This window comes from Anas acuta, chromosome 1 (assembly GCF_963932015.1).
Source record: "Anas acuta chromosome 1, bAnaAcu1.1, whole genome shotgun sequence".
NCBI classification, from domain to species: Eukaryota; Metazoa; Chordata; class Aves; order Anseriformes; family Anatidae; genus Anas; species Anas acuta.
This window is the reverse complement of record NC_088979.1, coordinates 4,321,475-4,346,147: the sequence shown is the minus strand read 5'-3', so window position 1 is coordinate 4,346,147 and position 24,673 is coordinate 4,321,475. Positions and strand designations below refer to the sequence as shown.

Sequence of the window (24,673 nt, the reverse complement as noted above, 5' to 3'; positions counted from 1 at the left end):
GACTTCTGTATATTCCTTCCCACCCTTCCTTAAAGGCAAATACTTTATCCTTTCCAAATCTAGGCCATGGAGACCTCTGTTTCCACTACGTATGTGGTTGAACAGGGACTGTTGTTTGACTCACTGGCTTCAGTCCAAGCCAATGCACAGACACTAAACAACACCAGGGTGGGAGGTAAAACACATGTGAATAAGATTCCACTGTATGGCTCCTTTGCTTTGTAGCTGAACTTGTCCTCCCCCTACATACATCCTTCCCCAAATTGCAATTTGTAGCCTAACACCCAGGAGAAACCTCTGCTGTGGGTTTCTCCTCCACATTCCTGGGTGAGTTGAGGTATGAGGGAGACAAAAAGCTGCTTAAGATTTTACAGTGTGGAAATATTTTCACACCCTGTCCATCCAGATGTTGTGACATCTGGGGTTGCAGGGCAGGTGAGACTTATGGTGTAGTCCTGATCAGGACAGCAGGGTCATAGGGACATGGGACCTGTATTTACCCTAAAACACAGTGTTATTAAAGCTCGGTCCAGAGCTTTGGCCAGCAGATCTTGGCTGCCCTATGCTCAGTCCCACCACACAGCAGTGATCTGCAAAAAGTGAATTAAATTTATTTTCAATTCTGCAACGATTTTGTACCAGATGAGAGTCACATGGGTGCTTCTATCATCACTAGGGAGGAGATAAATCTGGGTAAAAAACACAGAGTGGCTTGGGTTGGAAAGGATCATAAAGATCATATTTGGCTGCCTCCAAATGAGTGGCCAGGGTGAAGTAGGGAAGGGTTTTTGCCTTATTTTTTTTTTGTCTGTGCTCACATTTCTCTGCCTCAGAAGACTGAGAGGAGCACAAGCCTTGCAGCAGCCAGGAGCCGGTGGGATTGTGAGTTTCCCATCACAGGTGAAAGAAGAGAAGCAGATTTGAGAGAGGAAGATCAGAGATGAAGAAGCAGACAGGGGGAAAAGTAAATAAATTATATATATATATATATAATTGAATTAGATTTATCCCCAAACAAGGGTCCAATCCACTGACCTACCAATCTGTCTTTTTATAAATTGCCATCACCAGGATATTTAAGCATCCTGATATTGTCCCTTGACAGAGGGAATAATTGAATGCTCTTCAGTTTATGTCAAGGCTGAAGGTACAAACCCTGCTCAGAGATGAGGGCACAACCGAGCAGACCGGGTCGGCCTCTGTCTTTCCTCCTGCGGTGCCTACCAAGGGTGGAGAGAGGGGGTTTCTCTTTCATTTCCCTTCCCATTAACACAGTTGCATTTTGTGAGGTATTTGTTTACATGAGTCTTCTCAGTTCGTTCCTCTCAGGGGAGCCATTAATTTATCTGCTTTGCTTTCTGTCAACAGGAGTTGACAGAGGGAGTTATGGGTTAACTGCTCTGTTTAGAGCAAGTGGCAGGTGCTGGTATCACTCAAGCTAAATGAAAATATAAATATCTCCTTACCTACCCAAGAAATCAGCTTAAATGCACAGGCCCCACTGTTTAGGTTCAACCTGTTTATAAGCCTAATGACCCAACACGGCATTGAATGTGTTCAGTGACAGCTTGAATGTCAGGCTGCCCCAGAGCCCAGCTACATGTAATTACTGTATGAAAATTTCAAAAATGCCTTAATGATAGCAAGCACTGTGCTTGTAATGCCAGAATGGAGCCTAATTTTGGAGAAACACATGCTCCATCAAAAACAGGGCCCCTTGAAGATCCTCGGGGGATCCTTGCAAATCAGAGGCTCCCGAGGTTGCAGGCCACGTCTGAAAGAATTGCCAACATGCTTTGCTATGTATTTCTCCATCAGATCATTTTGGGTCACTCTGGGAAGGAGATTTCCAAAGGAAGCCAATTTCTTAATTTTATTCCTTTTCATCCTCAGCGCTGACACTTCTGAGGGCTGAAATGTGATGCAGTGCAGCCCATGCCATAAACGTGGATGTTAAAAGGTTTTGTAGAGGGAGCTGAGCTTATAAATCCCCACTTCTCTCTCCCAGCGAAATGAGTGGAAAATGCCTCTACATAATTTAATGGGCTTTGGATCAGGCACACAGTTCACAGAAGCCATTGCTGGTGTAAAACCCAATGCCAGTCAGAAGATGACACAACCAGTGCACTCCTCAGTGGTCAGAAATGCAGCAAGAAAAACGTGTTTCATAGAATATCTTAAAAAATAGCTTACACGCAGCATGATTTCCAAAACAAAAAGCACCAAGGAAGTGGGGAAGATCTAATCATTTTTTGTACATTCATTTCTCCTATATGGGATACCAATAATTGCTACTGAAATAAAAGGGAAGAAAAAGAGGAAAAAAATGCTGACTGTGTCTGACTGGTTTGCTTTCAACAGTTTTCAACTTTTCTTGAAAAACAGTGTAGTAAAGACATTGTTGAGACAACAAAGTATTAACAGAAATTCCAATTAAAGATAGAGAAACTTGGGTCTGTAAACAAGAACAAATAGATGAAATGTAGTCATGAAGCAGAGGGGTTTCAGCAGGGCAGCTTCCACGAAGCAGCAGCAGCTCTCTTGGCAGAAAGGGAGCAATATTATCTCAGAGAGTTACAAAATGTACATCTGATCTTGGGTGGTAGGGTCTGGAGCTGGAAAAGATATATTAGAAAGGCTGTTGGAAATCTATGGCTTGAAACACTGGCTAGAAATACAGATTTTAGATCCAGGGAGTTATCATGTGCCATGACCTAAAAAGGATATGGTTCCAGTTTATGTAGTGGCAAAGAATTTCTCAATCTGCCTCCCTTCCCAATGCAATGCAGCGCCTTCTTGCCAGTGCCAGTGCAACTATTTGTGAAATTACACTTTAAATCCAGATTGATTTTAAACTAGCCCAATTAAAATTGGGGTAGGTTAAAAAAAAAAAAAAAAATGAAAAGTTAAGGGTTTGGCAGACAAGTGCTCTTTTTCTTTCTATTTCCAGCCCATTTCCCTGATCTGCTTATGGTGTGGTTTTACAAGCAGCTGCATCAGTGTCCCCAGGGAGGCAGCAAGCAGCAGGGTGGCTGAGCCCTGGCAGGAGGGAACATCTCAAGCCAGGTTTGTCATCAGAAACGCTGAAATGTGGAACCATTCCTCCACAAAGGCTGACATTTTCAAACCCCAGAGCCTGAACTTTGGTAAAAACAAACTTATGTTTAAAGGATACCTAGCAATTGGATTTCCTGAGGATTTCTGCATCCAGCAGATCTAAGCATTGATCCAGCCTCACTTGGGTAATGATATGTAGAACGAGACATTTGGTTCAGGAGCTTATGTCTGAGGATGTTGCTGTCTCTCCTGTCTCCATCTGTACCACTTCCTTCTTTTCAGATATAATAGTTAGCTAATAAATTAACATTTATATACTGCTTTAAAAATCCTCAGCACTAAATGCAGGTTTTTATTAGCTCATATCCTGGCAAAGTATTTTTTTTTCCTTATAAATTACTTTTTTTTTTTTTAATTGAATTATATATTGCAATTTTTGAAACATACAAAGTGCTTGGACCTCTGCTATTTATCATTTTTCCCTGCGAGAGTTTGCCAAGGTAGGAAGGAAATTGGGTCAAAAATTTATTGCAAAAAGCAGATAAGCATTTTACTTTAGGATCCTTTTATGTCCATGATTCCGATGAGACTAATAATCTTTGCAAATCATTAGCATGTCATAGCCCAAAATCCATCCTGAAACTGTATGATCTCACCTCATAAGTTTCTCCTTAGACTCCTAGACTCACTCAGTCATCATCTTAATAGTGATATATGTCTCATAGATAATTGATTGAAATGACATGCTTAAAAGCATCAAACAAGACCTTTTACTTGGCTGTGAAATAGCTAAGAATGGTTATATCTGGTTTTCATATAATGGGCCCAAAAGGTTAAATGCCTTGTCCAGGATCACACAATAAATTAGTGGCACTGCTAGGCATAAGAGGAACTAGTGCTGTTTTCCAGACTCTTGCTTCTCAGCAGTAGACATAACTATCTCTCCATCTCAGGAACAATTGCACGGTCTAAAATGAAGATGGTTTTCTTGCTACTTAAAATGGTGCCCTTGACCTCTTAAATTCGCTTGTCTTTTGACCTTGTGCAAGGTCAGAAGTGCACACGAGACAATGCAGAGACAGAGGCCACATGGTAAGCATCTAGTCTTGGCTTTATTATTATGATTATCATTGTTATTTTACAGAAGATAGACTTTCCAGAGATAGAAGTTTGCCTTATGCTGACTTCAACTCAAAAGTTCATGATTCAGAGTTATCCACTGAACAAGACTCTGGTGTTCCACTGCATCTCAGTTATATGGTGGAGAGCCCTGTGCTGAGTTTTGCTTTTTTTTTTTTTTTTTTTGGCTTTTACCTTGTAAGAAATATAAAAGATTGTGTGATTGTGTTTGTTGCATCTATTTGAAACAAATAGTAATAATTAACATTTATATAGCGGTTTCTGCTTTATAAGCACTGCACAAACACTAACTAATTACTTTTGGTTTAGTGTAAATTAATGTAATCCTACTCTGCTTTACAATCTATTTGCATCTTTTGTTGACTGAGAGCTAGTTCAATTGCTTCTAATCTTTGGTCTAACTAGTCATTAAAGACACGGCTAAAAAGATCCATTTACATCTTCAATTGCCTTATCCACTCCCCAACCCCTTTCGTTTGCTTTTTCTTTTTCCTTCTGCAGTGTCTTTTTGCTGAATATTCCTCCAGCTGGATGCCAGTGCATGGTAGCAAAGCTCTCCTTCAGCAGACCAGTGAGCCTTTCCACTCCTGTTGTTAAATGGAGTGAAAAAACTTCCTGTTCATTACAAGAATGACTTAATAAGTCATTCTACTTTGCCACAGAAAGTCATATAGAAGACACGTCTTCCTATGGCAAACTGAACTTATCACTTAGCAACAAAATTAGTGATTTCAGTACCCATAAACTGGAATTCAGTTTCCATTTGCAGCTTGTATAAATCACTTGAGGTCTTACATAGCATTGTGACTTCTGGAAAATATGAAAAATATTTGTCTTTCCTGAATATTGACACAGAATCCATATATTCCAGCAAACAGGCTTACAAAGTGCAAACAGGAGCTTGGGTTTGTGCGTGCTCTGCCACCAACTTCTGTGTGGCCATGTCAACATCACCTCCCTTCTGCCTGTCTGTTCTACCTGGAATACGTGCAAGGACCTACTTGAACGGCTAAATCCTTAAGAAATAACAGCCATGCAAAATCATAATTGAATGAAAGAACACTACTGTGTTATTATTTCAACCAGATTTGAACTCTTACTCCCAAATGAGTCAACCTAGCATCTCTCAGTAGCCAATAGACAGCGTCACTTCTGGGTCAAAATTCTTCTATACTTGTAACAGATGTGTAACATTTTTTTTTATGAATCTTGCCCTAGAAATGCCTTTCTTTCCCCCCTTCATTAATTATAAAATGAATCAAATATAATGAGTTTGGTTGCAGGTATTTGCAGAATAGATGTCTAAATTTGAGTGAGACAAAATCTACATCTTAGGAAAGTCTTTTCACTCTGTCATGTAGATTTACAATTGAAGCACAAAATCAGACTGTAAATTTTATCTTCTGATTATTTGCCATAGTGTTAAGAAAACAGAAATACACAAAATTAAACCTTGATATTATTCTGGTATATTTGGGCAAATGTAGGAAAGCAAAATTTTGCAAGGATAGTATAAATGCAATATTTTATATTGTTACCTGAGCCACAGTATCAATTATCTTACCCTCCTTAATACATAGAATCTCAGAATCATTAAGGTTGAAAAAGCCCTCCAAGATCATCTGGTCCAACCATCCCCCTACCACCAATGTCACCCAACAAACCGTGTCCCCAGGCACCACGTCCAACCTCTCCTTGAACACCCCCAGGGACAGGGACTCCACCACCTCCCTGGGCAACTCGTCCCAATGTCTGAGTGCTCTTTCTGAAAAGAAATGTCTCCAAATTTCCAACCTAAACATTGTGTTGTCCTTCAGCGTTTGTATGTCTAGACGAGTCCATAGAGGTCTGTTTTGCAGGTTCATTTTAGCTCTGAGCTGCAGCCAAGCAATCGGGTGTGAGTCCTTTTGCTAGAGAGTAGTATGTGATTTGTGGGGATATTGGATTCTCACATTGTAACATGGATTGTTTCTTCTTTAAATCCCTTTGAGGGATTCCCCACTTTGCTATTCCAGTAAGGGAGCCCCTTGTCTAATAAAATAAAATAATAAAATAAAGTAAAACAAAACAAAATAAAATAAAATAATAAAATAAAAACTAAAGAGATTCTTTTCTAATTTTTTATTTTTTATCTCTTTATTTCCCCCCCACAGACATTTCACCTAAGGAAAATATACTGCCTACTGCATAAGCTTGATGTGTAATTTAAAGTTAAGCTTTGGACACAGTAGGACACTGATTAATCAATCCCTAACATCTTTCAATGCACTCTGATTATCTTGCAGAGAAGTCCTAAAATAAGTCCATAGAAAATCAGAAATCAATTCATGGGTCCTTGCAGTCTTTTTACAGATAATTCATATTTTAATAAACTTAGTTTGAAGTTGGGTTCTTCAGGGGATTTTATCAGAAAAAGAAAACAGGTTTATTTCCTTCCTCGCTGAAGGAAAGCAAGGAGAGATTACCCAGTAACACAGCATCTGAGACAAGATCAGGGACAATTTTACACATGATACTGTAGCAAGGCAAGGACAGGTTGGCCTTGTGACTAATCCTGCAGGAGTCTTGGATGCTAGTTACTTGGATCTTGTAACCCAAGCAAGATGCTTGCTTTTGCCTGCAGAAGAGGGATAGTAGTATTTACTTTTCCTTCTGTTGTTTGTCCTGTCTGTTTAGGTGAGAGTTTCCCTGTTATAGTAGCATTCTGCAAATTGTTTACATAAATAGTGTCAATTATTTACATAAATAGTGTTAATAAATAGGTAAAAATGCTTTTTGAGCATACTTTTGAGTTTATTCCTCCAAACTCACTTGACCTTGTTATATGTCTGGCCATTTGATTGCAGTATTAAAAGCATTTCCAGCATTGTTTTGTTATTATTATATTATTATTTCATTATTTTTATAGCCAAGGCCCAACATAAAAATAAAAATAGAATTCATATATTGCAAGTTTTACATGACACCTCTTTTTCAACTACAGCTGTCCCCCTGTGAGCCACTCAGACACCCAGCTGCATCCAAAGGGTGTAGAACGGGAGATGTGCTCTGAATTCTGTTTTAAATACCTGGTACACACCAGCATGTTCCTTACACCCAGTGATACAGATATATTACAAGGTTTATACTTCAAACTTTATCTGCCAACTGTTTTCTCTTTCTTAAGTTTCCTGCAGTGAGAACTCTTGATAGTGTCAATGTATTTAGAGGCAATGTTTTTAGAGGAGACTGCAGGGAGGAAAGGCAGACATGCTTTCTTTCCTAAGAGTCCCAGACCTCATCCAGTTCTCTTCTATGAGGGCAGAATTAAAGCATATTAATGATAAATAAGGTAATTTTGAGGGTGGATATGAGTTCAAAGCCTTGCTATTATTGAAAGGGCTGTGGGCTCATCAATATTCCCATAGAAGAGACAGGACCTGTACACATCAGGCAGAGAGTTTAAAGGAGACAAAAGGAAGTGCTTTTTCACACAACACGTAATTACATTGTAGGACTACTCACAGGATGTTGCAAAGGCCAAAAGTGTTTAAGTGTCAAATGGGATTAGACAAATCCTCAGAGAACAGGTCAATGAAGAACTGTCAAACCCAGTGGTCAAGCTAAGAAATTTGCTGAGCCCCAGACTCCTGGGAGTATATCGAGAGGAAGACCCAAGCTTATTGCTTAAAACACCCTTCTTAACAACTTTCCCTTTTTGCTTTTCCAAAAACCCACCACTGGGAGACAGGATACAGGTCTTGATGTCCCTTTGCTCTCACCGATTTTAACCATTCTCCTGAGCATTATTTTGGGAGTTCTTTACAGGACGGTCAAATCTGAGACACTACTACACGATATGCCATAGGCAAGGAGTTAAGTATCGTCACCCATTCAATCAGTTAATGCATAGTCCTGTAAAAATTTCTAGTGTGTAAAGAGAGTTCAGTTGGTCTCTGATGCCCTACTAAGATGACTAGTTTTGCTTTGTGTATCTATATGCAGACAAGAGCCTTTATTTCTTCCTTTTTTCCCCAGAAGTTCACAGAAACACATACATTGCCTATGGTTGCATAGAGTCCTTAGATAATAAAGTTGTGTATTTTCCATATACAATTTATGAAGGAGAAGGTTATAAAACAAATATATCTAAGTGTTAGTATTCCCTTACAAAACAGTGGGAGAAGAGGTTGAATGACAGACTTGGGGCTTGTCCTTGGACAGGATGGGACTTGTCCTGGGCTTCTTTCTACACTTTCACATGGGTCACCATTTTATAACAAAAATTTCCTGTAGGCCACACAAGACCTCTAAGAGTCTCAAAGCTTTCCTCAGAGAAGCCTTTTCATCACCCTGAATGAGCCTCCCACCAATCTTTTCTTGTTATCTAGATGACTAGAGATTATCAAATACATTCTGTTTTTTTGTTGTTGTTATTGTTTTATTTTGTTTTTCAGAAAAATGAAACAACAATAACAACAACAAACACCTTAGACTGTTTTTACAATTTGGAGGAAAAATAAAAGACTCCTCCGAACAGATTCAGGAAACTTGTGCTTCAGGCCTTCACTTGGGATATTTGAGATTCACTCAAGACCTTGTCCAGTCTTATTCAGATTAATGACTTAAATCTCCTGTATTACAGGACATTTAAGAGCCCAAATCAGCAGATGGTGGCTGATGAAGGAAGAATGGGAGGAAGGACTAGGGTGTTCTTTAGTGAGATTCATTCAGTGACTACCTGCGATGGAGGTGTCACTCCTGCATTTGATGTCACCAGCTCTTTTTCACTCTGGAACACGCTGACATGCTGGCTGGTTTCACCCAGCTTGTAGATGTCTGGCACATCGCACACCCAGTGCTTGAGGCTGACTTGGTGAGCGAGGAAAAATTCACAGATGGAACCTGATTCAGTCTACATTGGCAGGCTGGCTCTTCTGGCATTTAGTATTTAAATAGCTGTACACATTATCTAATTGAAAATATTTTTAACTTCTGGCCCCAAAATCTTGCCCTAACACAGGCTAAAAGCTGCAACCCATGAGGGGAAACTTTGGGGTCTGCAAAACGGAAATAATTAGGATAATTGCATTCCAGCCCATTCGTGCTTTCCCACAATACTTCAAATGTCCACTACTGTTTCAAGCTTTTCTGGACCTCCAACTCACTGCAGTTTTAGATTTATTTATGGAAAGGTCACAAACCACATCTTTTGGACAGGATGTTACCAATTGCCTAGCAAGTCCCATACCAGTAGAAGAAAGGCTTAGTGGTTGTGACCAGAAAAGGGAGGTTTTGTTACTTTCTTCAAGCACTGGGTTCAAGCCAAGAAGAGTTAACTCAACTTTTCATTATTCCCTCTTGTGCCTGCTTCTTTCCAAAGTCTTTGCCAAAAATGTGAGAGGATGTTATACCTACAGCTTAATTTATTTCCTACAAAGACCTTCTGGGATTCAAACCTCTATTATAAATCTGAAGCTTAAAGTTTAATAAAAAACACAGGAATCTTTTATGTTATAGAAGAATCTCCCAGAAACCTAGTAAATAGCATCACGCAGTTTAAGCCATGGTTGTGTATTTGCTAAGATCAGATCATTGCGGCCTCCGATCACCTGGCAATACAAATTTGATTTGAATCATTCCTAAGTACATGCCCAAATATCTGCTGAATACATCAGAACATTCAACACTACATTTATGCTGGCTTTGTGCTTCAGACCAGCTGTGGAATGGCAAGCAGTATCACAGATTTTTTTGGTCAAATGGAAATGGCCAAATAATATTTCCCAAGTCCATCATCTTGCATCATGAGACCAGAATATGGAGCCCAGTACCAGGCATCCTCACAGAAGTGCAGTGAGGATTGTCACAGTGGACTGAGTTGTTTCAGAAAGATGTCAAATATCAAGTGATAATTTAACTTCTTGTTGGACGTTAATAACAACAGCCACAAAGTCACTTAAACATCTGAACTCCCAACATCTGCAGTTGCAGCCTAAAATCCTGAGTTGGAGCGAGCTTCCCAAATACCACGTCTGGTTCGACCCCAATATCTCTTGGTGTTTGTGTGAAAAACTCTCTCTCTCCTGACTCTGAGTGGTGTTTTTATCATTCACTGTGGGATTTCACTGGTCAGACATAGCTGTAGTTGTATATGCTCCACAGCTTTTCTGACTGAAGGGCACTATCCAAACATGAAAGAGCATCTTGTTAATAATACCTGAGGTTCATACTACTCTTCACACACAAAGATTTCAGACATGCATTGGCAAAGATTTTTAAGTTAAGTATTCTGCTGTGCTTATGTGACTCGTTTATCAAAAAACCCAAGGCTGAATATCAGTCTGCCTCGGACATCAAGAGTCTGCTCTCAGCTCTGTTGCTTTCTTCTTGTGCCACCCTAAGGAAGTTACTCTGCCTGCCCATGCCTCATCCCTTTCTCTATAAAAGGAAGAAAAGGATGCTTGTTTGCTACTTACCAGCATTGGGTCTTAGTTAACGAGTTGCTTTGTGGAGCCCAAAGGAGGGAAAATAAAATCCAGCATGCTACTCAGCATTCTGTGGCTGTGCTCATTCTACAAAGGACAGCAGCATTAAAAAATAGGGGGGAAAATGCCCAAAGCAGTGGAATGAGAACACCTACTTTGAAAAAGACAAAAAAGCGTGCCCTGCTGAGTAAGATGATGCCATTTTAGCATAAGCAGTTTTGCAGAAGAAAACCTTTCTTCACCCAGAACAAAGGTGTACGAAATCAACCCACCAGGATTCATGCTCACGTTTTCATGAAGACGAGATATTTCACTCTTCCAGCTTTCTCATCACCCTGTTGCCATAACTATATAGGAAACACATAAAGCTATCTCTACCACTTAAACACTCACATTTTGACAGAAAATTGGATGATATGACATGCTGCCTTCTTGAACAGGCGCTGTCTATCACCTTGCTGCTAATCTCTGTGATTAGTGACCTGCAATGTAAGTCAGCTATCAAAGACCACCTGTCCCTTTTGCTGTAAGCGCCTCCTAGCATATCGCTTTGTGGTGTCACACTCTCTTGTCTGGTTTTTGATTGATGGAAGTTTGTCTTTTGAGTGGTGACTCAGAAAATAAATCATTCCCCTTGCCATTCATTGAGTGCAATTCTGCAGCACAAAGCCGGTGTGGTTAATCAAAGCTCCAAAGAGCAACAAAAAGCAACAGAACCGAGAATGAGGAGGATAGATATAAAGGATAAAACATAATAAAAAGGATTATTTAGGAGCCAACCAGAGCAAAAGCAAAATAAAAACAGCTGCAAATAAGCAGTGCGCTTACTGCACCAGAACTAGACAGCTCAGGTTTTTGTTCTGCTTCTCAACACATATGCACGGATGTGAGAAGAGCCTCACACCTCTGCAAAATATAACTCTGTCGAGGAGTCTGATTTTACAGGCTTTAGTATGTGACTAACCCTTGCTGGGGTCAGTGGAACTTTCTGAGTTGAGTAAGTAAAGCCTGAAGGATGCTTCTGTTGTGAACACTATTTCCAAATCAGCTTGCAGTCCAGCTGGTATTATACACTCAAAAGGCTGTCAAAAATAAGAATGGCTATTGCCATTAATTTTCCTGGAGGAAAAGAAAAGGGGGGTGTGGATATGCAAAGAGCAAGATGATGAAAAAATTGAACTGAGACAGAAGCATTGCATCATAGGACAAGAAAGTCCTTTCCAAATAGAAATGGTTTAGAGCAGAAGGGTTTTGTGCTTTTATGGAAGGACCAGGATTGAAGGAATGGAAAGGATAGTACTAGAAGCTGGTTTGTTTTGTTTGTTTGTTTTGTTTGGTTTGTTTTGGTTTTGTTTTGTTTTGTTTGGGGGGGGGGGGGGTTGGTCCAGCAAGTTTATGAAAGACTTTAAATTATGAGGAGCAATTGTGAGCTAGAAACTGAAAGAAACGGGTGGTTGAGTATGTAACTGAGACAAGTGTGATTCTTTCTATGCACTGTGTGCCAGAGAAGTCACAAAAAAATGTTAAGTGTTGATGGCATGGATGAAATCTTAGCAGAAGCAAAATCAAGACATGAGGAGTAGCAGATAAAAAATAATAATCTATCAGAGAAGCACTGTGAAGCAAATTCCCTGCCGACACAACTGCATTGAAGACAAGGTATCAATATCCCATCTGGGAATTTGGCCATAAAAAGGAGATGACAAGAATTGGATGTCCATGGAGAGGTGCTGGAAACTTACTTAAGTCAGTGAAATGCAACAGAGAGAAAGAGAGAGAGAGGGAGAGAGAAAGAGAGAGAGAAAGAGAGAAAGAGAGAAAGAGAGAAAGAGAGAGAAAAGAAAAGAAAAGAAAAGAAAAGAAAAGAAAAGAAAAGAAAAGAAAAGAAAAGAAAAGAAAAGAAAAGAAAAGAAAAGAAAAGAAAAGAAAAGAAAAGAAAAGAAAAGAAAAGAAAAGAAAAGAAAAGAAAAGAAAAGAAAAGAAAAAAAGAAAGAAAGAAAGAAAGAAAGAAAGAAAGAAAGAAAGAAAGAAAGAAAGAAAGAAAGAAAGAAAGAAAGAAAGAAAGAAAGAAAGAAAGAAAAAGAAAGAAAGAAAGAAAAAGACCTAACGTGTTTTGGTGGTGACCTTTCCAGTCTTCTTACAAACAGCAAGAGGGAGAGAAAGAAAGGGCTGAGGAGAGTTAAATTTATAAAGACATGAATGAATTGGGAATTGAAGCACTGTTATAGAGGAATGTGTATGTGAATGGTGCAAATTTACAGGGCTATTTTTGATGAACTGTAGGAGGAATTTCAGTTTTTCAGCACCTTTCTTTACGAAAAGAAAAACCTTCATCTGGTGGGAATTCAGTCAATTTCCTGATGTTTTTTTGGCCATTTCCTAAGTTGCAAGGTTACTAATGGTAATTACAGACCCTGTTTGTACCTTGTGGCTCTAACTGTGCAGAAAGGTTTTCTTGGCACGTGTGCTTCTCCTGCTAGTGGGTTTATAAATGACTGGCCCTTCGTAAGAATTACTGCAATACTCATGAGCAGATAGAAGCCCCCTTTCCTCATTTCTTTTTTTGTAGAATTCAGTAACAGCTTTTCTTGCTCAAATTTTGCTATCTCCAGCCCTCATGACAATAAACCACAATGTCAGTGTTCGTTATAACAGCTCTTACTACAGCGTCCTTGTGAAGGAGCCTGTTTTAAAGTGTTTTATTGAAAGGTATAACAAACCTGGTCCTTTTGAGGATTTCACACAAACAGAGGTAGTATAAAGGAGCTAAACCTATTCAATAACAATTGAAAAGAAAAAAAAAAAAAAAAAAAGTCACATTTTTCCAAACAGAAAAAGCTTTGTTTTTTAAGGGAGGAAGATAGTGTAATGAAGAGCAGTCAGATGTTCTATTCTATTTACATTTTTGAATTAAGTACCAATACACTTAATTCAATACAGCAAAATGGCTACTTTTATTTGGTAGACCTCTTAAACACTATTACTATATTAAGCAAGTCCTTAGAAGACTGTTTCTTCTTCATTTAGTCTGAAGTCTTTCCATCTCGCAAGCCCTTATTCAGCAAAATGCTTAATGTGCATAAATTTTGGGCAGTGAGGAATCCCATTTGCACTCACTGTATTGAATGTACATAGTTCATGAATGAAAATAGGTCAGTGAATTTGGTGGGTTTAAACACATGTTTAAAATCAAAGCGGTACTCAGAAGCTCTGCGGATGACTTGAGTAAAGCTCATTTATGGCATACACTCCCAATCCTCCATTCGGGTTCAATAGGTTCTCTGTGCTTTGCTGACAAATAGGATGTGTGAACTTGGTCTGCTGCCATCACTGGAATAGACTGGTAGAGAATTCAGTGGATTTTTGTTTTTGAAGTAGTGTCTTAATTTCTGAGAAGAGTGCAACAGAAACTACACAAGTTGTCAGAATTTGGTTCTGTCATTGCAAAGTTCCTTTTGGAGGTTAAAGGGACAAAACCCAGTGAGCAGTCTTAGGAAAGTCAGTGTTGCAGAAACAAGAGCAGGACTGTTTTTTTCTCTGCCCAGCTGCAAGTGTATATCTCATGGCCATCCCACAGCCTTTTCTCCATGGGATTCTTGAGTGGCTGGTGGTGTCGGGCCAGTAGGGCCATCCTGAGCAGGAGGCCCAGCCCCACGTCCAGGTGGCTGCTGGAGATCCCCAAGGAGGAGCCCCCAGCCCCTCTCTGGGCAGCCTGTGCCAGGGCTCCGGCACCCGCCCAGCCCAGCAGAGCTTCCTGAGGGGCAGAGGGCACCTCCTGGGCTCCAGGCTGGGCCCGGGGCCTCTGGGCCTGGCCATGGGCACCCCTGAGCAGAGCCTGGCTGGTGCTGGGGGACCCAGCTCTGGGCACAGCACCCCAGGGGCGGCCTCAGCAGCGCTGAGAAGAATGGCAGAGACTCCCTCCTGCAGTCCCTCATCAACTTAGAATACTTAGAGAATACACTTAATTACCATTGCACCAGACAGCTCAGTGAGTGAGAAATTTGTAATAAAACACTGTCTTCAAGCCCCTGCATTACTATTATGAATTGTAGGGTATTATGAATTGTTAGGGTCTTCCATTCCTCACAGGCTTTTGGAGCACCACAAATGCTGTGTTACACCACATCCCTCTAAACCAACCTGTAAAACTCCCAACACATCTCACCTTTACAGCTGTGTTTTAGCTGTGTTGTGCTGCAGCACAAATCCCAGGTATAGCATCCAAAACAAGGCTGGGCTCTAAGAAGTGTAGAGGATCAAGATTTCATCAGCACGTTCAGGATTTAGCTTTTCAAGACAGAAACACCAGTGGAATGTGATTAATTCTTTGCCAGTGTATTTCCATACTTACTTGGTATGAAAAAGACTGAGGACTGATAGGTATTTTCAATTCCTTTTCCTCTCTGTTTTTAAGTGCTGTAGTAAACAACCATATTCTGGTGTGGCATTCCAAGACACAGCTCCTGTTGTTTTGCAGTCAGGAGGGCTCAGCTCCCAAGAAACCCAGCCTGTAATTGCAGATATGCAATAAATAAATAAATAAAATAATAATGCTTGGTTTGTGGGTTTTCTCAGTATTTTCCTTGTAAACCAGTTTAGGTATTCAAGAATTCAAGAATGTATTTTACCGTCTCACTGCAAATCATTGAGCTTGTTTTATTCAGTGTTTCTGTTCTGTTGCATTTAATAAAGTGGAACGACAATTTATTAATTATTTTGACAAACATACTTTTAATACTTATATATATATATATGATATATACATATTATATCAATTTTCTCTCTGTGCAGACGTGCTTTCATTCCAGTGTGCATACCACTGGTTTTCCACAGACAAATATCCCAGGCTATGCTGTTACATGAAGGAGAGCATGTAACATTTGTTTGCGTTTTCTCAACTCTGCTAAGATCTAATATGTTTCTAGCTGGGTAAAAAGGAGCTATCTGAATACAAAGATATTTTCATCTTATTTGCATCCATATCATCCCTTCATTTTTCTTTCCTATCTCTCTCTCTTCCTACTTGCTTTCTTACACAGTCTCTCATTCTTTTTATATTCCTAAAAAACTCATGTTTGTACTTGTGATATACCAAAACACTTTTAAAAGCATAGGACAGCATTTTCCAAAGTCTTCCACATGCCCAAATAGAGACATTTCAGCATGGCCTGATTTCCCACAAATTAGGTGACTGTTGTACATAAAACGTGCCTCCAGGAGGTGTCTTAGTCACTTCCTGTGGAAATAAGACACAGAAAATCACAATCAGTTTGAAATCCACAAGTTCAAGCCCAGTTTGGACAGCTGCAGGTTGCTGCATGCATGTATCCCGTTAGCCATTGTAATTAGTAAAGTTCTGAGTCACACATAATTGAGACTTTCTTCCCATCAGTAATTGCTCTAGGAGGGTTTTCCTGCAGTCCATTAAGTAACCTCTCTTTTGTTCAGTGCAAGAATATATAAAAAAGGCAAATTAGCCTTCTGGTGCCCAAAGGCGCAAGCCTAGGTACTATTTCTTTCATTCTCTCTTTCAGATTATTCCATTCTGACCACTACACGGACGTCATTATTTTAATGTTGGATACTCAGACGAGAGTGCCATGGATGTAAAAGAAAGGAAACCGTATCGATCTCTGACTCGGCGCCGCGATACCGAGCGCCGCTACACCAGTTCCTCAGCAGAGAGTGAGGACAGCAAGGTTCCCCAGAAGTCCTACAGCTCCAGCGAGACCCTGAAGGCTTATGATCAAGACTCCAGGTTGACCTACAGCAATCGGGTCAAAGACATGGTGCACCAGGAGGCTGATGAATTCTGCAGAGCAGGTGAGCACATCTCAGCAGGAGCAGTTAGAGTTAAACAACTCGATGCTGAGAGCTTGGGGTGGATAGGGAGCTGCTTTTGAAGGACTGTGAGGCTGAAAACAAGATACAGTGAAAGAGACTAGCAAGGAACATCTTCATCATTTTGTACAGTTGTGGGATGTATGCAAACTGATGACGTTAAGTGGGATACCACTAGCCTGTGTTCATTAGCATCAACTAAAAGACATTCTCTAATTACGAGTGTTGGGAGTACAGAGAGATACTACTCTTATCCCACATTCTAAAAGAAAGTTGAAGTCTGTCTTGTATGTGTTGTGTACATCTGCAACAGCCCATTGATGCTTCCCAGTGTGAAACCAGGCACAGTGGGCACAAGCTGCGCAGTCCATCTCCATGTATACTGATGTTGCATGAAAAGTCCTGGAAATTGCTGAGCAACCTGCTCTAGGTGTTCCTGCTTGAGCAGGGTTCTTGGACCAGATGACCTCCAGAGGTCCCTTCCTCAAGCGGTCTATAATTCTGAAGTCCCTGACTGCTCAGGTGTCCTTTTTTCTATGTCATGTGCCTGCTCTGTCATGAAGTCAACAAAGATCCCAAGACAGAAGATAATCAAGGAAGAGTACTACTGTCACACTGTCCATCAGGGCTACAGTAAAATCTAAGAAGCCTGGAGGAACTGCAGATGGGCTGAAACATCCTTGACGTTGTACATAGCCTGAAGGCTATGGGTTTGAGACAGAGACAAGCTGTAGTATTAAAAGGGTGGCAAAGAGACACTTTTAGGACTCCATTTAGTAAATATGGGTCAGCGTGGGCTCCAGAGTCCTAACTGACATTCCAGATATTTTCCTTTTTATTGCTAGCCTGAAGTCAGGTGCAGTTACATTTTTGATGCTGTTATTGCCTAAGTGAGGTAGATTTCTGTCTGTTGCTATAATCTCATAGTCTCATTTTCATTTTTCTGTAGAGACACGAATAACTTAGTTCAGAAACCAAGCAGGGTTTCACATAAATTATTTTTAGAAGTCCATCGAGAAAAGCATAAAATGGCAGAGCAAGTCGAATGGAATAGGCAGCATTCCAGACAATGGACATAAAAGAGCTGACCCTGACTGCTCTGAGCGCACCCACCGGTGTTTAGAGAAGCTGATTCTCCAAAGAGAATGCATACAACTGCACCAGTTTAACTTGGGGACTGCTTAATTTCACTCTTCAAACACCATGCAGTTGTGGTTTTGGTGCAAAACTCATCTTTAAGGCATTCTCAAGGAAAATGACTTGCAGAAGTCTCTTAGGGCACATAGTCTTGGTATTTGTATTTCAGGAAAGTTGCAGCAGGCAATAATTAACAAAAGGGGCAGTAGGTGTTGTAAGTAATAGTTTGCAGTCATAAAAAGAGTTTCCCTCTTAGCAACTCTGAAGTACTTCATCCTCTCTAAGGAATCTAAGAAGTTATAAAGAAAAGGAAACCTTCTAGGTCATTGAGTTTGCTCACTTCATACAATATATTCGCCATGCAGGGTAGATGTGAATTAGTATAGGTCAGCGGTTTTCAACCTGAGGGTCTATGAGGCCACACAGGTCTATGGACTTCTCCTAAGAAGTCCACAAAAGAGAAATAAGAAAAGCCAGTCTATTGACAGGGAGTATAAGTTTGCTATACAGACACTCATAATTCCCTAGGAAAAAAAGAAAAAATGTAGGATACTGAAAAATGCTAAAAACTATTGGTATAAGTGGCTGAAATTGATTGAGAGGTTAAGGTTAACCACATCAGGGGGCTGGTTCTACTTCTGATATATCACCCACAGGTTTTTCATTTTATAATTTTCTCCCAGTTTCTCCTGAGAGTCCCCAAACTGTTCTGAAGAATGATAACAATTACTCTGGACTTTCTGTGCCACATTTTCCACTGGCAGAAAGCCATAAATGGACCTCACTTTGTGGTGCTTCTTGGGCTAATGCCAACTGAAACCAAGGCTTATTAGCTTTCACGACATCAACAAAGCAAAGTGAATTTCTCTCCTGCATTGGTTTGGAAGGCAGAGGAGGGAAACATTTCAAATTGACCAAATAAATTCAGTAAATAAACAAGTCAGCATTTAAATGGTTTTAGCTAGAGTGTGAGTGCCAGCAAACGTGCAAGTCAGCACAGGAAAAAATAGACCAGATCTGAATTAAAAAGTCTCAGATATTTATTATCTTCCTTTTATTGACTTGAGTTCTTCCAGCTTAAAAGGCAACAGTGAGCATAGAATATGAAAATCGATGCATCTCCTGCTGTTTATTGCAAATAAATTTGATTTTCAGTTAATTGTAGCAGTCATTTTTCATAATTTATGAGCTGCTGTTACTGGAGAGTATCAGTCACGCTGCATGTTGATGTGTTGGATGATGTGGAGTGTGGCTTGTTGCAGGGGAAGGTGGAAGTCACCACTGGTGACTCAAATGTGCAAGCAAAAACAAAAGATGCTGTACTCCAGTTCTCCACATAGGATGATTTGAAAACTATCCCAGCTTTGCCCAAAAGTCAAAACTGGAAGAGTGAGGTCTCTAGGGATTCACTACTTCTTTGCTTTTGTAATTTAGGTCAAGTTCATTTGTTACTTCATGCTGTGGAGTGGTAGAGGATGCTCCTTCAGACTTGTTTTGCAGCCAAGTTAAATGGATTAATCTGCCACAAGCTTGCACTGTGCTCCCCAAGCAAGGCTACAGGGTTCAACGGATGTGTGAGCCCCAAGCATCCTCATCTGTCCACTCTGTCTGAAAGCTTTAATCTGTTTTGGTCAATTAAGAACGTGTGAAGTTCATGAATGCTTTATACAGTTTAAGTGTTATCAGCTGTAGATCCATAATCAGCTGAACCGTGGTTATTTCCTCCTGACGTCAAGCAGTTCCTTTACCAAACTTTATGTTGAAATGTTGTCCAGTCCCGTTATTCACTTTGCAATCAAACATCTCCTTCTCTCCATTCCCTATGAGATGCAAAGTCACTGGAATGAAAAAGCACGGTAAAAGAGCAGCTGATCATTCTGTGCATGTGTGCTATAATGCGAACCCTTCCCCGCACAGCAGGGCACGAGGACAAGCCAGAGCGTTTCCACAAGCATGAAACCAGACTCTGGAAAAGTAGAAATCTGACTGTTTCTATTGGATTCATGTTTTCCACCATGTGATATTTTACATCAACAAATAAAAACGCGAGGAGAACCACATGCTCGTGTGGTTTTGAGCACGGAGAGAAGCATAAATCAGTTTTGGATACAACCTTGAGGCTGAGGGCCAGACCTGTGGAATGAGTTTCAATGATGAATAGATAAGAACTTTGCTGTTCTAAGTGAGGTTGGGGACTGAACTGTCCTGGAGATCAGATCCAGCTTGTAGAAACACATCTGAGCCACAAACACATCTCTAAAACTGAGTCCGGGGCTTGCGCATGAACTTGGCGGTTTGGGCTCAACAACTCTTCTGATTGCAGGGGATTTATTTATTGAAATAGCAGGAGGAAGCCAACTAGACTGATTGTGATCAGCGGTGTTGGTATCTGGCCACAGTCCAGGGCCTGATGCCTCCTACCGGTTAATAGATAAAGTTCCTTAATCCGTCTGACCGAGGCATACTGTAACAGGAGCGGGGCACATTGTGCCACGTAAATGCACGGTGCAGATAAAGGCACTCACAGGTGGCCAAAATCCTTTAAAGACATTCAGGGCTGCAAAATAAAAGAGTGCATTAATAAATAAATATGTATTAAAATAGAGCCACTAATTGCTCTCCCCAGCTCTCTCATGCAACTTTCTGAACAAAGCGTGCTAATATTTGAAGACTCCTTCACATCGATTTGGTCTGATTTTGAAGCTCAGCAGGTAACGAGACATGAACTCAGGAGTCATTTTTCAGGTTATATTTTTAGTCAGCTAAACAATGGCATCTATTTGCAGCCAAATAACCTCCGCTGTGACTGTGTCAGAATGAATGGCTAAACCGAGTCAAGTTGAGAGTGGTCAGCCAGGGGAAAGTGAGATCACCCAAGGAAATTTAAATCCCCAATATGTAATTTCATTGATTTCAAGGAGCAGAACTGACTCCAATTTCCTACTGTAGTACAGTTGCAAGGTATATATGTATACATATATATTTTTAATCATTTCATTTCCCATTTTGCTTTTCTGTTTCTCCCAGAATATTCCATCCCTCTTTACTTTCAAAAGTGATGATTTTATTGAGCAAGCCCTGAGTTTTAGTCAGAGTCTAGGTTCCAGAGGCAGGAATACAGCTGTTTTTTGGTCTTGGCATAGCCACTTGGTGTCCCATTAACCAACACCATGAAACAGGGCAATATTTCCTATGATGATGGAGGGTCTCATTTGAAGACAGAAGATGAATGGTTCTGCCATTTGACATGTGCTAGATGAAACTGTCCCCTATTAAAGAGTAACCAGGCTGCTGTGTTTTCTCCCAGGAGCCAACTTCTCCTTGAGAGAGCTGGGTCTTGAAGACGTGACGCCTACACACGGAACTTTGTACCGGACTGATATCGGGCTGCCTCACTGCGGCTACTCCATCAGCACCGGCTCGGATGCCGACACAGAGGCAGACGTGGTTATGTCACCTGAGCACCCTGTGAGGCTTTGGGGACGCAACACCAAGTCTGGGCGCAGCTCCTGCTTGTCGAGCCGGGCCAACTCCAACCTCACCCTCACCGACACAGAGCACGAGAATACCGAAACCGGTAAGTGCCATGGCAGCCTCGAGCTCGACCAGCAATGCCACTTCTTGCCACTCCACCTTAATCTTCCTTAGTTGTATTTTTTTTTTTTATCAGACTCAGTGAAAACACTCTTCTAATAGCCCCGTGTCGCGGCCTTTTGTACTGTCCTACAGAGTGTTTGTTAATAAACTGCTGGAGAAGCTCCTACTTATTTATCACAGCGACAGAGATCATTAAGCGGCTGTAATACTTTCCCTGCTTTTTGTAGCGACCTTTCAGACAAAAAGCATTTAAATCTCCCCTCCCCTGGCTGATGCTGCTCTTATCTTTGCTACAGATTTTCGGGGCAGATAATTTCCTTCTTTTCCTTGCTGGTTCCTTGACAGGAGCCGTTTCATTTATGTAAATCGGCTGACTGCTCTCTGAAGGAAAACGGTGGTGAAATATTTTTAGAAGCCTTTTTCTTCGTGAGAAATAAAAGCTGAAGGTCACGAATTTTTTTATCTTGGTAACTTTGCATCCCCAGCTGCAGGGACTCCTGCATGCCTTTTGTAAGTCCTGCGAACCTTTTGGTCAGCAGTTCTGCCAAGCAGTGTAGGAAGGAGAGAGGATTTTGATTCAATTGCAGCTTGACCCAGGGGTTCACACAGCCATATATGCCTTTGCACCTTTAATTCAATTATGGCACAGCCTGCTTCTTAATATAGCTGCTGCGTACAAGTCATCGGGCGCTTGAGCTCAGCTCTGAAAGCTGATGTGAAATGACTGCATTGCTTGTTCTCGTTATGCTTTTTGCCACAGTATTATAGTGACAAATGATGATAACTTTTCCTTTGGAAGCCATGACACAGTGAGACATACACCACCCACATGATTTTATGTTTAACTCCAACAGAATTACAGTGGAATCTTATTAAGTTTCTGTTCAGTGATAATGATATATTAGGCAAAGTTCAAAGATAAACGACCTTCTATTTAACGGATGTACAGAAGAATTTTCTTCAAAATATATCTTTATGATACATTTTTTTAAAGTTTCTTGGTGTAGTATCTTACAGGGTTTCACTCAGTAGGACAAGCAGATAATGCAGTGCCAGAGTTTAGCATTTTACTTCCTAGCTTTGTGTTTTCTTCAAAAGATAGAGGGATATTTGCACACCCCCCAAAGCAAACACCTTGCACTTGCGTCCTGTTCTCTTGTTTCCATGTCCCTCTCCTGTGCTTTGTATAGTGGTGTATGAGCAGCTGTGAACCTATCCCATACATTTTTCTTTCCATGCCTCCTAAGAGAAGCAAACCACAGAATTTTAGCCTTTCTTTTCCTTAAGAGAGAAGAATTACATTAGCTACTGGAATCTTTTTCACCGGTTTCCGTAATGCTATCTCTACATGTGCAAATGCAACTTTGTACCTACAGATCACTTACAAATGAAATTATATTAGCAACAACACATTAGCAACAGCACATGCCTTGAAAGGCTTTACTGAAACTAATAACAGAGGAAGGAGTGCTAATGTCAGGACTGAGACAACCTCCAATTCCTCTTCCCTTAAATTCGATGACACACTAACCATTTGTTGAACCACCATAGCAATTAGAAAAGGGAAGACAGCAAGGTGGAGAACATATCTGCAGGATTTTAAGTGCTGTCCAAACATAGAAGTTTATTTGGCGTTTGCAGTATAAGGTATTGAGTATTTTGAATGAGAAAGTCTATATCACAGTCAAAAATATAAAATCTGTGTAGTATAAATATAATCTAGAGAGGGATGGTGTGCAGAATCTAATTGTGTTGTTCATATTGACAAAAAATCGGGGTGGTGGAACACAAAAAATGCAAGGGAAAATATTGCAGCCCAAATCATGCTGTTAGACAGCTTGAGCTCGTACTTGAAACAGACTTCCCTGGGAAGAAGGGAGGAGATAAGAGACATCAACCAGATTCAGGTGAGAAAAAATTGCCCAGAGCTGTGGAGAGACACCTAATTTCAGTGTAGGGACTGCAGATGAATTGGGGGTATAAATGTATCTAAAAACAAGCTACAGAAGAAAAGGAAAACACATACTAAGGACAAAATCTTAAGCCTTCAATGTATACAGATAAAATGTGGACATCTTTATTTTATAATTTCTTGGCACAGGTAAAGGTGTGACAAACATTTGCAAACAAAGCCCTCACAACCTGAAACCTGCTGCTGGAGAATGTGAAGCCTGGGATACACGCAGAAATTCTGTCTAGCAAATTGAAAGGTTGCTCTGTCCCTTCGCACAGAAACAGTGTTACTGTGGGCCCTCCGCAGCTAGCTATCACATGGGCTATTTTGAGAAATCCCAGATTTATAGGAGAAATGTTTTCAAGAAGAAGTGAAATTTTGCTAATGGCAGCATAAAGTAACATAATGCTATGACTCAGTTTACAGGATACCTTTATTAGTCAATATTAATTGTTGACAGTATTGATAGAAGTTATAGCCTTTAGCTGAAGTCAATATAGAGCTTTATGAACCTGCCATCAATAGAAGATTTTATGGGGCCCATTAAACCAACTTTTCCAATGAAGGTTAACGTCAGCGATTTTTATGTTGTTCATTATTTATCCAAAATGAATAATCAGAATTTGCTTCTGATGTTTCTAAATCCAAAGCTGTCGAAATGCAATTCTACCAAGACATTCGCCGTGTTCTTAGAAAAAGAGAGGTCTGGCTCTCTCAAAAAGCAGGTTTGCTTTTATTTGAGGAGTGGTGATGCCTTGAAGGAACAGATATGCTGCTCAGTAAATGCGGCCACAATCCCCCTCTCTGTCTTTAAGGAAACCGATGAAGTGGTCTGGTTCCATGGCATATTACAGTCCATAAATCACTTGCACAGGCAGCTGGCATGAAAAGCCATGCAATGTTTTATCTAAACTGTTCCCAGGCTTTCCAGGAGGTTGAATACTTTTACTGGGTTAGGAGTTTGTTTTCACTGAACTTAGCTTGAGTTACAACCCTGGCATTGCACTGAGCTCAGATCCTGCACACCCAAAGAGCCCCAATGGCTTCTCCTTGGTTGGCCAGTGTTTTCTGCTCATCCTGGCTGGTCACTTGGCAGAAAAAGGGGACAGAGGGGACAGCTTAGATCACCACAAAATCACCACACCTCATCCTGACTAACGCAATCACTCTGTGCTGCTAATGTAGCAGCCACTTAATGAAGCTTAAAGGGTTATTTTGCAGCATGATCACCTAGGCTAAGCTGAAATTGTGAACTCATATCAGCAGTTCAGGTCCATGCACAGAGAAGTGTTTGAGTACTGAACATCTAAGCAAAGAATTTAGGAGAACTTTTTTCCTGTGCTGTTTCACACGGTTTCTCAGCAAGACTAATTCAAACAAAAGAAGCTCCTGAGGTGGTCATTTGGATCTGAGCCTGGCATCAACTTAACTGGTGCCACCTTAGGCAACCCTGAACATGCTTTGCTCTGATTTGCTCTGC

At 40.6% G+C, this 24,673-nt stretch overlaps 1 protein-coding gene across 15 annotated transcripts in view; it reads left to right on the top strand.

Annotated features, from left to right (window-relative positions):
- The window catches only part of TENM4 (teneurin transmembrane protein 4), a 1,646,934-nt gene that overhangs the window by 1,293,446 nt on the left and 328,815 nt on the right, over positions 1 to 24,673 (top strand). For all 15 annotated transcript variants that reach the window (XM_068654787.1, XM_068655360.1, XM_068655430.1 and 12 more), the window contains 2 exons: positions 16,199 to 16,487; positions 20,950 to 21,219. In XM_068654787.1, coding sequence (XP_068510888.1) covers positions 16,265 to 16,487; positions 20,950 to 21,219 — 493 coding nt within the window. In that variant the 5' untranslated portion in view covers positions 16,199 to 16,264. The remainder of the gene's footprint in view (positions 1 to 16,198; positions 16,488 to 20,949; positions 21,220 to 24,673) is intronic.